Below are 16,222 nucleotides of genomic sequence, written 5' to 3'. Positions count from 1 at the left end.
AAATCCCCTTAGTTCGAATTATAAGGTCATAATTCGAACCAAATCGATTCGAATTATATAGAAATGTAAATCGAACTCTGTTGGTTCGAATTATATATAAATGTCCTTTGGTTGATTGATGAAGCAATTTTCTTATTGGCTAGTTCACATAAATTATCTCTTCCCTTAGCTTATTTCTGTTTTTTGCCCTAAAATATCGTAGAATAATTCAATCTCGTAGAATCTACACTGATAAAAACAGTGAATAAATCCAAAAATAAACCAAAACCCATCATAAATAAAATCCTAAATATAATACTAACACGTAGTTTGGTTAGCTCTATGATACAAAACATGGATAACGTAATTTCGGAGAAAGCATGTGAGGGAAGCTCATTGTTTGAAATTGTATGTTGCAGGTTCGCGCATATTCTGGACGTTATGTTTATGTTGTTTTTGGTAGATTATTTTTAGTTGTTATTATTGTTTTTTGTTAGAATCTACTTAATGGTGTCCAGGCTTATAGGTCATAGCTTAAGAAAGAAAGAAATATTAATATCAGGAAGAGGAAAGTTACCAATTCTTAAAGTCAAAAGTCTTATCCTTAAGTAGATAATCCAAGTGATTAGATATTGTTATACTCGTATATGTGCAACATATCTTAAAAGAATAATGTTACAGCACCGTTCAAATTTATTATTTTTAATTATTATTTAATTAATAATAATTTATTTTCATATTTATACACAAAAAATATATAATTTATAAAACAGATCACTGTATTAAGCCAAGAAAAGGACACAAATAAGCCAAATCAAAAAATGGTTCATGAATCCACCAATAGCCATTTCTATATAGTTCGAACCATTTACATATAATTCAAATCACCTTGATTCGAATTATACACACATACGCTCACTAATTCGAATCAACCTGATTCGAATTACACATATAGTAATTCGAATCAGGTGATTCGAATTACACCCTGATTTATTAAAAAATATATTAAAATAAATAATAATTTAAAAATTAAAAAATATATATTTTATTTAATACATTAAAAAAAGCTAACAAAATATTTAATTAGAAGACTTTTTTAAAATATTAATGAGCTATCAATTCGAATTCCATACAATATTTTTTTGTCCATTTTTAATAGTTCATGAATATTTTTTAATAATTTTTTTTAAATTATATGGTGAGATAATACATGATTCGAATTACACATGGGGAAATTCGACTCACTCTGATTCGAATGATATGGTGAGCAATTCGAATTCCATACAATACTCTTTTGTCCATTTTTAATAGTTCATGAATATTTTTTAATAATTTTTTTTAAATTATATGGTGAGATATTACATTATTCGAATTACGCATGGAAAAGTTCGATTCATTCTGATTCGAATTATATGGTGAGCAATTCGAATTCTAAACAATTCTTTTCTGCCCATTCTTGATAGCTCATGAATATTTTTTAATAAATTTATTTTAATTATACTACAAAAAATATTTTATTATATGCAAAATAATTTAAAAAATGACTTAAAAGATATTATGAGTACTATAAAAATTTGTAATGTCCTAATGACTTAGGACATTAAATAAATACTCTACATAGTCAATAATAATTTAGAAATTAAAGAAAATATATTTTTATCATGTATTTACCTAAATCACTAGAATATTACAAATTTTTACGGTACTCATAACATCTTTTAAGCCATTTTTTTAATTATTTTGTATAGAATAAAATATATTTTTTAATTATTTTGTATAGAATAAAATATTTTCTTTAATTTCTAAATTATTATTGACTATGTAAAGTATTTTATTTAAAATTTGTGTACATGCATGTATTTATCTAAGTTATTAGAATATTACAAATTTTTATAGTACTCCTAACATTTTCTAAGTCATTTTTTTAACATAGAATTCGAATCGATAGCTCATTAATATTTTAAAGAAGTCTCGTAATTAAATATTTTGTTAGCTTTTTTTTTAATGCATGAAATAAAATATATATATTTCATTTTTAAATTATTTTTTTAATAAATTATTAATTTTTTTAATAAATCAGGGTGTAATTCGAATCAGGTTGATTCGAATTAGTGAGTGTGTGTATAATTCGAATCAAGGTGATTCGAATTATATGTAAATGAAGTTCGAATTGAATAGGTTCGAACTACATAAAAACGTGATTTGGTTGATTCATGAATCAGATTTCGATTTGGTTGATTCATGAATCAGATTTCGATTTGGCGGATTTCTAAAATATTCTGCTCCTATTGGCTTAATTATATGATTTGCCCTAATTTATATTTATATTTATTAAAATTTACATCTATATTCTTCAAAATTTATATACATAATTTTAAGTTACTACTTGATAATATATATTTTTTTAAATTAAAAGTGAGACTTGGATTCAGAATCTCTAAATAATAAAAAGAGTATGTTATTCAAGTAATAACTAATTTGTACTTATATTTATGTGTTTGTACATAACAAATTAAATATATAATTTACATTTATATTTATTAGAATTTACACATACACAAAATTAATATCTATATTTTTTAAATTTTATACAAATAAATAAAAATTTAATATTTATAATAATTAAAATTGACGACTCTCTAAAATTTTTCTATCCGAAAATTTCTATTCTTTTTCCGTATTTAATTATAATTATTGGCAGTTGAAAAAATAACATTCATATATCAAAATTTAATTCAATATAAAACATAATTCCATTTCTTGAGAGAAACAAGTCATTTCAAATATATAAAAAAAAAGATGTCCATAGTGTGTTAAATCCAAAATACTTAATTACCATTTTACTTAGATATCAATTTAAATATAATAATAGGAAGAGCATCTGATATATTAATCCATCGCATCTGACATATCACTATAAGTGCCAAAGTCAGAATCAGAGTCAGAATCAGAGTCAAAGTCAGTAGAACTAATACTGGTCGTCTCGGATACATCTCCGGGACTCTTATCCTGCAAATTATTATCGGAAATAATGGGAATCCATTTGCGAAATTCATTAATAAGATCCGGATGGCCCCGCAAAAGTGCAGCAACCTGCAAGCATAAGAACAACAATGTGTGAATGTATATGTTGAAACCATATTATCCCAATACAATACGAATAACGGACACATCACTCACATCTAAACTTAATTGGCTGATAGACTTTCTTCCATCAACGTACTTATCCACTTTATTTTGAAGTGAATCGCAAATCTCCATATTGTACTTAAACCGATCCTATTTGCATTATCAACACACAAATGTTATTTATACAATTAAATGTCTTGCGCACACTAAACAGAAAATTTGATTTAGGAGTTACCTTGATCTTTTTCCAAATGCTATGGGGGTCTGTACATCCACATCCACGAAGCTTAGTCGAGCTTCATTAATAAAACAAAATTTCATCAAGTGTTGCCAGCTCGATAAATAAAAAAGGGTATATAATTATGACGTCATTAAAACATGACCAACACATGAGTAATTTCTAATGATTCAACTCACAAAGTCAAAAATAAACATATAAACGTTAAATAAATTTATTATTAAATAAATCTATCTCTTATTTTTATAAAATTTAAGAACTTTGAATCACATAATTTTATTTTGGAGAAGGATAGAGAACTAATAAAGTATATAGATGTTATTTTTTAATTTATATTAAACTAAATAAATAATCTATTATACATTTTTATTATCTAGACCAATTCTGTTACTAACAAATAGAGAATAACCTTGTCACTTCCGAGATCCAATCATTGTCCTCGGCATCAGAATCAGTATCTATATCTTTAAATATATCCCAAGATATTTCATCAGAGTCCTTATCCTGCAAATCACGGTTTTCCAAATATGTTGTTAATGTACATGAATCTTGAGGAGTCCTGGGAATCCATTTGTTAAACTCGTTAATAAGATCTGGATGGCCCCGCATAAGTACAGCAACCTGCATATAACAGCATGAAATATTTTTCAAAAGAATAAAAATAAAATATAAGTTTTTCTTTTAAGACAGTATATATAACTTCCTTAAATTTCTTTTAAAAAATAATTAACCTAATTAATATCTTCTCACTTTAAATTTCAATTATTCATATAAAAATACAACAAAATAAAAAGAAAGATGATTTATATAATTAATAGAGTACATCATTTTTAACTTTTAGATTAGCCGGTTAGTAATAATTTTTTTTAAATAGTAGAAAATGTTTTAATAAAATAAGTTTAATTATAATAAATTTATACAAAATTTAATGGATTCAACCGATTTTTCCACTCCAAAAAGATAAACTAAGGTATATAATTTTTGTGGAAATAATAGTTTTTTTCTTATTTATTTGGAAAATTTTCCTTCCCACAGCAATAATGGGGTGTATTCATTGTTAAAACCAAACAATCACAATACAGAAACAATAAGAATAATAGAGACACAACTAACATCTGAACTTAGTTCCGTGATAGACTTTCTTCCATTTTTGTATTTTTTTACTTTGCTTTGAATCCAGTCGAAAATATCCAAATTATTCTTGAACCGGGCCTGCATGAATGATCAATATACCGCAATTGGTATTAGAAAAAAAAACTATAATCTGTCAATTTTACATTGATAAATTTTAAATTTTAGATGAATATAATTTAAATTATAAAAATTTCAACTTTAATATTTGAATAGAATATAATTCAGTGCTTGAAAAAAATTAATAAAAAAAATTAAATGGAATATAATTTAAATTATAAAAATTTTAAACTTTAATATATGAATGGGATATAATTTAGTATTTGGAAAAATTAATAATAAAAAATAATATAAAATTTTAGATAGAATATAAATCAATTCAATGGTTTGAACCTGATTGGATTAAAAAATAAATTTAAATTGATGTAGTACATATGCAATTTAAAATAAGAAGTTAAACCAATACGATCCAAATAGTAACTGATTATATTGTTTTTTATCCAAACCATAGTACAAAATATTATCTTACTTTATTCGCAGTGTAAATATCTTGTTTGCAAACATATGTTTAAAGTTAGAAACTTATCAAGTGAGGAAACGAGATAACAATAAGTCAATAACTGTGAAAAAATATTATATTTATTTTATTTATATAAAAAAATCCCCAATTAAAAAATATATGAATACATAAAACAACCATAACTTAATATATGGAACATATCAAGATACCTAATTTCTAAATAAAAATATGCATATGTGTATGTTGGAAATCATATAATAAATGAATTCGAATAATACGAAGGAGGAGGGATTTTGGCTTAATTTAGGGTTTAGGATTTGATATTTAGTTACATACCTTGATGTTTCTCCAAAGTTGACGGCGGTGTATAGGCCCCTCAAGCTTATCAATTTTGTTGTTTGAACTGGGTTTAAATCTTGGACGCACTGCACCCGGATATGGAGCATGTTCCTTCTTCATTATTAACCCTATTGAAAAATATTAAAAAATTACCACATGATTAAAAGAAAATAGAAACAAACCTGTAATAACTCACTAAGCCAAATTAAAAGCAACTATATCCTATTGTTACATGAATCGGAAAACATGCATGAAATAAACTGATGAATAGCAACAATACAGTTTTACCAATAACAAGCGGGATTAAAGGAAACAAAGAAGGAAAGAAAAAACTAATACTTGAGTTATCGGTAGAAATTCTGGCTTAGCTTTCTCCGATTGTGTAAAGATGTTATTTATAGTCCTCCTTTAGCAATGAGATTTTGAAAGGAGAGAACTTTCTATAAACACTTGAAACAAAATTCTTCTTTGAAGATAGACTCTCGCACTTATATATAGGAAAGAGAATTAGGGTTTGTTTGGATAAATTTTTTAAAAATATATTTTTTTGAGTGGTTTTGTTTTTAATTTTTTTAAAAGATCTTAAAAAAAGTGAAAGTAATTTTTAAAAAAATTATTTTATTTATCAATTATATTTAAATATAATCGTAGCGTTAAGCTTATCTCGTGATTTAGTGTGTGTTTGGATTTTAGTTTGCAAATGGGAGTTTGCACAAAATTGATTTTGTAAAATTGATTTTGATGAAAAGTAAGTTTGGGTTAACGTGATTTATGTTTGGTAATCTTTATATCAAAATTGATTATAGTAAAATAAATATTGTTTGGATTATACTACTCAAAAATCACTTTTAAATAAAAAATTACTAAAAGAGACATTCATCTAAATAATTTTTTTATATACATGCAAAATCAGAAAACTAACAAAAATAATATAAAAAATATTTATCATATAAATAAAATAAATACAATAAAAAAATATAAAAATTCTTAATATTAATTTGGAATTCAACGTTCATGATTTTATTATTATCTATGATTAATTTTTTATTTAATTTATCTTTTTTAATGGAATCATAATCTATATTATAAAAAATTACACTAAAACATAGTATACGAGAATTACAATTATAAAAGAGAATTATAAAAGAGAATATCGAGAATAATAAAAAAAATAAATATTTACTTTATAGTGATAGAAACAAATCTAAAAGTTCTTGATGATCTTTTTATATAATATATTTTTAGTATTTTTGGTACTCGTTTTTTAGCATGTTATAATTTTTTACTATTATTATTATTTACAGTTAATTTTTTGTTTAATTTACTTTACCTAATAGAATTAATAAATTATATTATAAAAATATAATAACAAACATAATACACAAAAATCACAATTATAAAAGTGTATAATGTCAAACAAATAGTTGAAAAAATAAATAATAGAAAATAAATTGGTAAAAGGATAAAGTTGGTAAAAGGTAAATAAATTGTTAGTATCTATGACTAAAAGCCAGTTAAAAACGCAGAAGTTACAAATAATTGCTTATTGTAAACGTGGTTTTGGCAACAAAATCACTTTTGCGTTCACGAAAAAAAATTTGCCAAACCAAAAATTGAAGCTTTCAAAAAATTTAAACGTACTTCTTCCCTTTCAACGAATTTCCCAAACACACCCTTAGTGATTGATTTTCGATTAATCCAATTGAAGCGACTAATTCAATTCGGCTTTTAAAACTATAAATTTTATCCTCTCAATTAAAATTCAAAACTCAAAAAATCCAAATTCCTTTGAATCCCTCATAAAATAAAATAAAATAAAAACTAAAAAAATACTCCTATACTTGGACTCTGTAGTTTAAAGCTGAATTTAGCGAAACCCTCAAAACCTCAGCAGCCGTGGCGGCGACACTGCCACTCCGCCGTCTCTCTCTCTCTCCATCTGAGGTTTTCTCTCTCTTCTGCTTCTTAGCTAGAATCCCTTTTCATTAACTTAACTATTTAATAGCTAAATGATTTCATGGCGAGAAAGTTTCGCTTTAATTTGTAAATCTTGCTGCTAGGTTTTCCTTACCGTTTATTTCCTCGTTAATTGTTGTAGTCCAAAGACACTGTTCATATATATTATTTTTCTTTGAAATTATTTACCTGATGAGTTTTTTGGTCTTACTGGAAATCTAGATAGCAGTATTATAGTTGATACTGATGATTTGTGATCCTTAATTTTTATGCTGTTTTTGCCTTTTTAGGAAGCGTTGCTTTTAGTTTAGAGGCAGAATGAGATTGGAAAAGTGCTGGTTTTGTTCTTCAACCGTGTACCCTGGACATGGAATCCAGTTTGTTCGTAATGATGCAAAGGTGAACCTCTGTTCTTCCCTATGGAACTCTCATTTATCTTATCCGTAATGAACTAATCATATAACATCTGAAAAATATTAAGTGAATTTTCAATTTCTAGTCATCTATACATTGCTCCATATGTATACATGCTACTGGAGAACTAGTATTATGTGGATATCTATGTATTGATCTTGTTGGATAAGTTGATGGCAAATGCTTGATATGAAAGTAAGGCCTTTATTAACTATGTTTTATAAGCTTCATAATTCCACCTTAGCTTAGATTTACAAGTACTTGTCATGATATTTGAATTCGTTCTTCGATCACCTGTGAAATCCATTGAGTATTGTTAATTCATTTTCATAAAGTAACTGGTAGGCTAAGTATATATATATATATATATATTCAAAACTCATGAAATGCTCAAGAGTCCAGGTAGCTATGTATGGTTGGTTATAGGCTTATAGCCCCGCTTTACATGCCCTATATGGTGCAGATTTTCCGATTTTGTAGATCTAAATGCCACAAGAACTTCAAAATGAAGAGGAATCCTCGGAAAGTAAAATGGACCAAGGCGTATAGGCGGGTGCATGGAAAGGATATGACTCAGGTAAATGAAACTTTATATTTCCTTTCTTTTGGCCTATGTGTCTGTGTCGCTCATAATTGTGGTCTGAAAGAGCCTTGTCACTATAATATATTGCTTTAGGATTCAACCTTTGAGTTTGAGAGAAAGCGAAACAGGCCAGAGAGATATGACAGGAATCTTGCGGAGAACGTCCTCAAGGCCATTCCAAAGATTGAAAAGATAAGAGTCACCAGGGAGGAGAGGCACCATAAGAATAGGTAATTCATCACTTCCACTTTTACATGATGAGGAAGCCTTACAATGCCCTCCCATTTTGTTATTTGCTGACATTTTGTCAAATTTTTAATAGAATGAAGGGCAAGAAAAGAAAGATACAGAAGGAGGCAACAAGGGAGTTGGAGCAGGGCATCAGTTTGGTCAAAGCTCCTTTGGCCCTTCAGAAGGACCCATCTCTTACATTACCACAAAAGATCAAAGTCTCTGTTTCTCAACAGCAATCAGAGGACAACAATGCGATGGAGGAATGATGTCAATGCTGCACTCTGTGTGTGTGTGTGTGTGATTTTTTTCATTTGTTTGATGTTTGTCGCTGGATTTGGATTAATAGAGGTTTTAAGGCCGAAATTGTAAGTTGATTAATTTGTTGTCAATCAGTAATGCGAATGGTATGAATTTTGAAACAACAGTTTTGAGCATGGAGGATATGTTGGTGACATGTTTGGATGGAGTCTTTGGACGATGATTCTCTGAGACAGTCAAGAAGTAACAACTTAATATGTTGCCTAACATGAATTCTCCTTGTATGTGGAGTATATGTGTTCAAAGAATTTGTACTGCTTACTTCCTGCTTTGTGTTCAACAATGTTTAATTGTTTATGTAGTTTAAGGTCTTGGCTTGATATTATGTAGGTATGATTTAGACCAGGAGCTAACCCGATTTTATTATGCCCTGAAAAAGATGAAATTTCTGTGTGTTTACGATCATGGTCTAAATCATTGGCTCGGTCAAAATGTAGGGTTGGATTTGGATTAAGACTAGTTCGATTTTATCCGGCAACACATGCAAAATTAGAGCACTTTTTTTTTATTAAAGTGGTAAATAAAATTTTATTTAAATTAAAAAAGCTAGCATTTGACTTCCATTTATTACACAACCATATTTTTCGGACTTTCCAGATTGAATTGTAACCTTTTCTTTTGGGTTATTTACATACACTCCTTCAAACACTACACACGCATAGACTATCGAGCTCAATCTTGGTAGTTGCAAATTCTTCGAGTACAAAAACAAAACATGTTAAACCAATTAGAAACCCTAACCTTAAATTTAACAGCCACGTGATGAATAATGTAAAGTGTAATATTGGTTCTTGGTGGCAGCTAGCATGCAAAGCAATACACTTGAGAGCGCGCAAAAAATCAAATAAGATACAGTTAAGGAATTGTAGTTAATAGGCATCTTTACCAACTCACTAGAAAAATAGAAAATAAATAAAAATAAACAAAACCCTTATTCTATTCTACATGTAAAACTCAGTAAGCAACCAACACACAAAACTAGCATCAAATGTTACAAGAATTATCAACTACACAACTTTCTTTATCTGCCCTGGATTTCAAAATTGATTAACTAAACATGGAAAAAAATTGAAATTTTGGTACAGTTATGGTACATACAAAACAAGCAGAAGATAGGTGTATGGATGTATGTATATAGCTTTCAATCATGACCACCTAGGACTTGTTCTGAAACCCTTTTCAATGATTCAGATGCCCTCCGAAGATCGTATTCTGAATGCCCTGCAGAAACAAACAATCTTATTCCCACAGGTAAACGGCACTTGTCCAATGTTGATCTGTGAGAGACCACCACAAATACAGAATCTTCCTCCAAAACCTACAAATACAAAAACATTCATAAGCACAAACAAAAACAAGCACAATACTATGATGCAACAACATAAACTTAATGCATTATGTACCAAGAGATCTATGCCATTCTATTATGACGTCATGCACCAAGTTAACTTTGGTAAAATATATATTTCAAGTCATTTCGTCACAACAAGAAGGAACCAACAACTGTCAAGGAAAAAAAAAATACTTACCCGCTGAGCAATTTTTTCAAGTAGACATAGGTCATCTTTCTGCGAACCTGTTGACTTCTCTAACCTCAAATAAACAATTGGTGACTCCTTATTACTTGTAATTTTCAAACCTGGTACTTTTGACAATTCTGCAGTATCCAATGTATCTCAAAATCAGTGTGCTTAACCAAACAATTAAATGCAATCCTTGATTGGTTGGGCAAGAAATAAGAGCAATTAAACTGTAGACGCTAACATTACAATTCAAGAAACTAGCAATGAGACCAAAGCTCACCTTTCCATAGCACAGATATGTTGTTCTTAAGCTTTGATAACAGCTCGGGATTTTCCTCCAGAATGTCAATAGCTGTAATTGCAGCACTTGCAAGATATGGAGGCAAAGAAGCAGAAAAGACATAGCCAGAGCTACTCAATCGCTGGCAAGATTGAAAACATGCAAGTCTTAGTATTTGGAAAATGGATAAGAATTATTTCCAGCATCAAGAAGAAAATGCAACTGTTTTGGTTCACTATTGTATTAAAGAAAAAAGAAAGATATAAAATGTGGTGAACGAAAAAATTAAGAAGAAAAAATAAATTCTTGATTTCCATATCAACAAATTCTTATTTTTCTTTCCTTAGTAAATTTAGAAATCCAACACATAACTTGCAGATGGATAATCACATATGAAATGCCATACTTGGTGATCTATAACTCTTGTACTTCCAGTGCAGAATCCTCCCTCTGCAGCCAATGCATGACCCATATCAGCCGTTACAATATCTAACTTCTCAATCTGCAGCAAGTTTAACCCATGAAGCACACATCACAAATACTAACACTACCCAGAATACATGCACACACACACACACACACACAAACACAGAAATTTTCAGTACATACAGGTACTCCAGAGTATTCAGTGAGACCTCTTCCAGATTTTCCAAGCACACCAAATGAGTTGCTCTCATCCAGCAAAACACGGAACTTGTATTTTTCCTTCAGTTTAATGATCTCATCTAAGGGTGCAATTTGACCAGAATTCTGAAATTTTACAGGTAAATAAGATGTTAATATCTATTGATTAAAACATTTTAGTTTCCTGTAGGCACAGGACAATATAGTTAGATGCTATTATGACACACAATAATAACTAATCTAATTCAAAATTATTAATAAACTTCGACAAACACAATAGTGAGCTTTGACATTGCAACAAACACCAATCTTCCAGGCAATACCACTGATATTTTTAAACTATAACCCCAATTGGTATCTTATAAGGACAAACTGAATAACAAAAAGATCAATCTTTAAGGAGAAAACTACATAAAGGAGGGATGCAACACTTGCAAGAGATCATTTTGTTAAATATATAAAATGTATCATAAGCTGTCACCAAGCAGTTTAAGCTTTTGACATGGTATTAGACCCTTTGTCACCAAATGATCAAGGTACATCCTTGCTAACCCCTTTCTTCAAAGTAAAGTTGAATTTTAGCACAATAGTATGCATCAAGCTCATGAGTATTTCAGGCATATATATCTGTACCTCCTTGTTGCCTTTTTTTTTAAAATCCTTTCAAATCCATCAATCCCCAAATGTTACAAGTTCATAGGCTATATAACCAACCAAAGAATTGCAGCTCTTTAAGGCACAAAATGTATATTTTGATCTGTTGTAAATATCTTGAATTTTGCCGTTCTTGAATATTGTCCTATCTCAGCAACAATAGTATTTCATATAGCACAATTTACCAGCATTGCAAGAAGAGACATACAATTCATGTAGCCACCTGCTTTTAATGCTAAACAAGGAATTTTATGGAAACACAATGTGAACATGTAAAGCTAATACATCTTGCATAATATACAAGATTTACCTGGTAGACGGCTTCAACAACAATATAACGCCTCAGTTTGTCAACCCGCTTATTTTTGGAAGTGATGTTCTCTAGAGTTTCTCTTAAAGATTTCATGTCATTATGCTTAAAATACACCACTGTGCTTCTAGAAAGATAAAGGCCATTCTGTATTGCCCAGTGAACTCCTTCATCACTGCAAAAGATAAAAACCTATCTTTGAAACATGAGGGTTTATATACATGCAGCCTCCATAAATCAGCTTGTACCAAGGGGAACAAGATGACACAATCATATAAGCATTATTTTGCTACGAATAAATATCAAGATGATACTAGTAACTCGGTTCTTTCTTTAGACCACGCTGATAAAGGTGGTAAAAAAATTAAACAAAACTACTAAATATCTATATATCCAATGTCTACTTATCAAAGACCACTAAAAACGTCGTGAGACTAAAATTGAGGAAAAACTGAATAAGATTAACATAGTTAACATTCAAAGACGAGGTCATGCACACTTACGCCACAATTATATCTCCTTTTTTGGAAAAAGCAGGAATAGCGCTGAACATGGTGGAAAAACCAAAAGGGTAGAGAATTGAATCAGGGGTTCCCAAAAACTTTGCTATCCTTGCTTCAAAATCAAGGTGGACATCTGGAGCAAGGAAACATATCATGAGTAAAAGCATTTTCTCAATAATAAACTTTAAGATAGAAGCTTACCAATTGTTCCATAAAATCCTCGGGGACCACAAGAACCAACACCATATTTATCTAAAGCAGAAGAACATGAATCCTACATGAAGAAGTTCAAATATAATTCATTAAATCACTGAATTAACCCAGGGCCAAAAAGAAGAATTTATAGCTGATATGGGGATCATTTCCTTACAAGTAACTTTTTGTGGCCTATCAACCCAAGATAGTTTGCTGAAGAAAAATTGACAACTTCTTTCCCATTAATTACAGTATGAGGCCCAGCAGCACTGCATAAAAGTACTATTATGTTACATAACATATTGAACACTTTATTGCTCAATAACCAGAAGTTTAGCTTACATAACACATTGACCCCATTGTAAGATTACTTCCACAACATATACTTCGAACCAAAAAAATGATATTTTAATTGTAATTTGGAAATTACATTAATCCCTTTGTCCATATTTAGATGAACCATCATCTTGAACTTAAATTCCTAATTGCTGGAATTCAAAAGTTAGGAAGATATGTCTGAACACCAAGTCAAAAGGTGGGAATCCTATATACCAAGGCTCACCCTCAAGGATAAATATTATGTATAGTCCAAGAAATGCAACCATAACAATGTAGTTTTTCAGTAGGAACTCCATCTAAGCAAACCAGAAACTCTTAGGATCCAGTTACAACTTTACAAGGTGTAGGACTTGAGTCCCACAATGAAAATATGGGATAATACTGGATGGTTTATAGGGTAGGCAACTTTTGTAGTGTGATTTTCCAAAGGTTCTTATCAGTGAGATAGGTTTTAACATGTTAGAAACATTTATCAATAAAGAATAAATGAGGATGCCTCCAGACAAGAAAATGCAATCACCTCTCAAGCACTGGTGGTGCATACGGCTCTTCGTTAAGAGAAGGAATAAGTGGCTCAGGAACCCATTCATCACATAACTCGTCAATTTCCTGCAGATATTAAGCAATTTTTCAAAGAGAGTCAAAATACCAAAACATTATTATTCTCATATTTACTTGCTCTAGAACAAACAGCAGAACAATAAGCATAGGGATTCAACTTAAAAGCTCATTATTATTCATGCAAAGAGTAATTTGAGTATGGCTTTCAAAAACAACAATAAACTTAGATATTTCATAGTATCAGAAAAAAGAAATTTAACAAAAAAATAAAAATAAAAATACACCAGAGAGTACTGTTGAACAAACCTTGTTTGTTAAGGGTCGTTTAGGAGGCTTGTAACTTTTTTGGGAAAGCAAGAAAAGGATGACCACAAGGAGAAAAACCTCGATAAACAAGTGCCCTTCAAACACAAGGCAATAATGAAGGAAAAAATCAAATTAATCAATCTCATTCGTAATGAAATATATTGTGCACTCTGCTAAGTTTCTAAAAGAAGTAAGACAAAGAGAAGAAGGAAAAGAAGCTTCTAACCCACTTCTAAAAAATAAATAAATAAATAAAAAGGGGAGAGAGAGAGATGCTTCCAATCTAGGTTTTGATTAATTTCAATGCCAGCTTCAAACATTTTCATACAATCAACAAATCATAAATCTTTTTACATCAGCAGAAATAGTAAACTCTTCAAAAATTATACACAGTGATACAGTATTACACATATTATGACATATAACACTACTGTGATCTATAATCCATGTAGCTAACCTCACCTAGTAGGACAAGTATTCAATATTTTGAATAGTCTCATATAACTGGAATTGGATAACTACATAAAGTCTTTTTTGTCTAAATCAGCCATGTCTTCAAGTTCATTAACTCCGGACTAACACAGTTTGAACAAGGTCGACTTACTATGAAGCTCTCATAGTGCCCTTTGTTTTTCAACCACAAGACTTAAACCTCAAAGGGAAACAATTTTCCAAACCATTTGACCCAATCGAGCAAAAGTACTTTGTATAGGTCTTGAAGCTAACAATGTATCTTCATTTTCTTAGAAGCTAATCCAATGAACCTACGCAACACCATAAAATACATTTACATAGTAAATTGTAAAAGTAGTTGGATTTAATTTGTATGCAACATCAGTATAGAACTATTTTACACCGATACCCAACCATGTATTGCCACTTTAGCAACATTAACTACTTTTCACGGCCACTACCTGAATTCGTAGATGCTTAAAACTAAACAGAACTTTGCACACTGAATTTTTTTCAACATACGAAAGTAATTTTCCTTGCACAAATACAAAAGTGACCGCAGCCATAATTGAATGCATGATTATGAAAAATCACTTACCACCGATTTGGAATCCAAACACCTGAGCTCTTGCAGAAGGCATATCTAAAGCACCAGTCACCCAGTCCAACGTGGTGTTCACGAAATTCATAAAAGCTTCAGCCATCACACTAATCTCTATTTCAAAATCTCTCTCTTAAATCAAAGCAAACCAAAAATAAACCCTTCAAAAATCCTCACTCACTCAATCACATGCATCTCCCGCTATTCGAATTTCTTCGCACTCAAACAACAACAAAAAGCTACTGCATCATAAATCAAACAAAAAAAAAGGGAAAAAAATTAAACTAGCAAAATCGAACTTTAATATTGCAACTTAGTTCAAAGAAACATACAAGGAAAGTAAAATTGAGTTGATTTACAGATTGATCCAAAACGACACGTCGTACCTGTCGTATTTGCGAGCTCTTCGCTGAGATTCAGATTTTTTTTCAGATATAAACATGAAAGAGAAGAGTGAGAAGACGATACTACAAAGAAATGAAGAAGGAAAAAAAAAGGGAATTGTTTTGGATATTTTTTTAATGAATCTGACGGCTAATATGATGCCACGTCATCGAAAGTGTACATATGTCATAAGGCGGCGATTTTGATTAGTCTTTATCTTTTTCCGCCAAAAAATGTACTTTTCTTAATTTTATAAAGTATCAAATAAAGTTAAGTTTTTCTTGGGTTTACTATGTTGACTTGGGGTTTTGTTTTTTAAAGTCAAGAGGGAAAATCCATGGTAATTAAAATATGAAGCTGTAAATGGAGCACATATAATTAAAAAAAAAAAAAAAAGAACTTGTAGGATTTGAATTTCTAATCCTTTATAGCTCATATACATTTTTTTTAACTCCAAAGAAAAATTAAATAAGATTATGACTAAAAATTTCTCATCTCCAACTTACAATTATTTTCTAATTACCGTACATTTTTAACACATTTTTTAATTATTTTTTTTATAAAAATCAATCACTCCTTAAAAGAGTGTCCACTAGTTTTTAATAAAAGAAAAAACATAATAATAATAATAATTAATAAATAAAATTG

At 29.7% G+C, this 16,222-nt stretch overlaps 3 protein-coding genes across 3 annotated transcripts; 1 reads left to right on the top strand and 2 right to left on the bottom strand.

The window, feature by feature from the left end:
• Window positions 1–2,854: 2,854 nt before the first annotated feature.
• Window positions 2,855–5,821, bottom strand: LOC107495749 (uncharacterized). Its single transcript, XM_016116911.3, has 7 exons — window positions 5,676–5,821; window positions 5,334–5,464; window positions 4,460–4,558; window positions 3,756–3,967; window positions 3,344–3,404; window positions 3,160–3,258; window positions 2,855–3,072 (listed from the first exon to the last, which is right to left on the bottom strand). Exons 2-7 carry the CDS (start codon window positions 5,454–5,456, stop codon window positions 2,869–2,871), a joined length of 798 nt encoding a protein of 265 aa, XP_015972397.1. The 5' UTR covers window positions 5,457–5,464; window positions 5,676–5,821; the 3' UTR covers window positions 2,855–2,868.
• Window positions 5,822–7,152: 1,331 nt separating this feature from the next.
• Window positions 7,153–9,016, top strand: LOC107495848 (probable ribosome biogenesis protein RLP24). The gene is made up of 5 exons (XM_016117047.3): window positions 7,153–7,280; window positions 7,583–7,691; window positions 8,170–8,283; window positions 8,383–8,519; window positions 8,612–9,016. The coding sequence occupies exons 2-5, from the start codon at window positions 7,611–7,613 to the stop codon at window positions 8,787–8,789; spliced, it is 510 nt and encodes a 169-aa protein (XP_015972533.1). The 5' UTR covers window positions 7,153–7,280; window positions 7,583–7,610; the 3' UTR covers window positions 8,790–9,016.
• An 892-nt stretch (window positions 9,017–9,908) lies between these two features.
• On the bottom strand, window positions 9,909–15,428 carry LOC107495762 (long chain base biosynthesis protein 1; the record flags this gene model as incomplete). Its single annotated transcript, XM_016116926.3, is given in 12 exon segments — window positions 9,909–10,159; window positions 10,371–10,498; window positions 10,645–10,786; window positions 11,051–11,146; window positions 11,254–11,394; window positions 12,233–12,407; window positions 12,736–12,868; window positions 12,937–13,009; window positions 13,106–13,199; window positions 13,790–13,878; window positions 14,137–14,231; window positions 15,188–15,428. Coding segments are annotated over 12 exon segments (1,449 nt in total). The 3' UTR covers window positions 9,909–9,982.
• Between the last annotated feature and the right edge of the window lie 794 nt (window positions 15,429–16,222).

Source organism: Arachis duranensis, chromosome 6, assembly GCF_000817695.3.
Source record: "Arachis duranensis cultivar V14167 chromosome 6, aradu.V14167.gnm2.J7QH, whole genome shotgun sequence".
Lineage (NCBI taxonomy): Eukaryota > Viridiplantae > Streptophyta > Magnoliopsida > Fabales > Fabaceae > Arachis > Arachis duranensis.
Note: the sequence above shows the minus strand (reverse complement) of the source record. Positions and strands in the feature narration are given on the sequence as shown.

Bases quoted from the DNA above. Each gene is read 5' to 3' on its own strand.
- LOC107495749 (XM_016116911.3), bottom strand. From the start codon at position 5,456: ATGAAGAAGGAACATGCTCCATATCCGGGTGCAGTGCGTCCAAGATTT. The intron at 4,559-5,333 runs GTATGTAACTAA...TCATTCATGCAG, and splicing joins AACTTTGGAGAAACATCAAG to GCCCGGTTCAAGAATAATTT. The intron at 3,259-3,343 runs GTAACTCCTAAA...TAATGCAAATAG, and splicing joins GCATTTGGAAAAAGATCAAG to GATCGGTTTAAGTACAATAT.
- LOC107495848 (XM_016117047.3), top strand. From the start codon at position 7,611: ATGAGATTGGAAAAGTGCTGGTTTTGTTCTTCAACCGTGTACCCTGGA. The intron at 8,284-8,382 runs GTAAATGAAACT...ATATTGCTTTAG, and splicing joins ATGGAAAGGATATGACTCAG to GATTCAACCTTTGAGTTTGA. The intron at 8,520-8,611 runs GTAATTCATCAC...AATTTTTAATAG, and splicing joins GAGAGGCACCATAAGAATAG to AATGAAGGGCAAGAAAAGAA.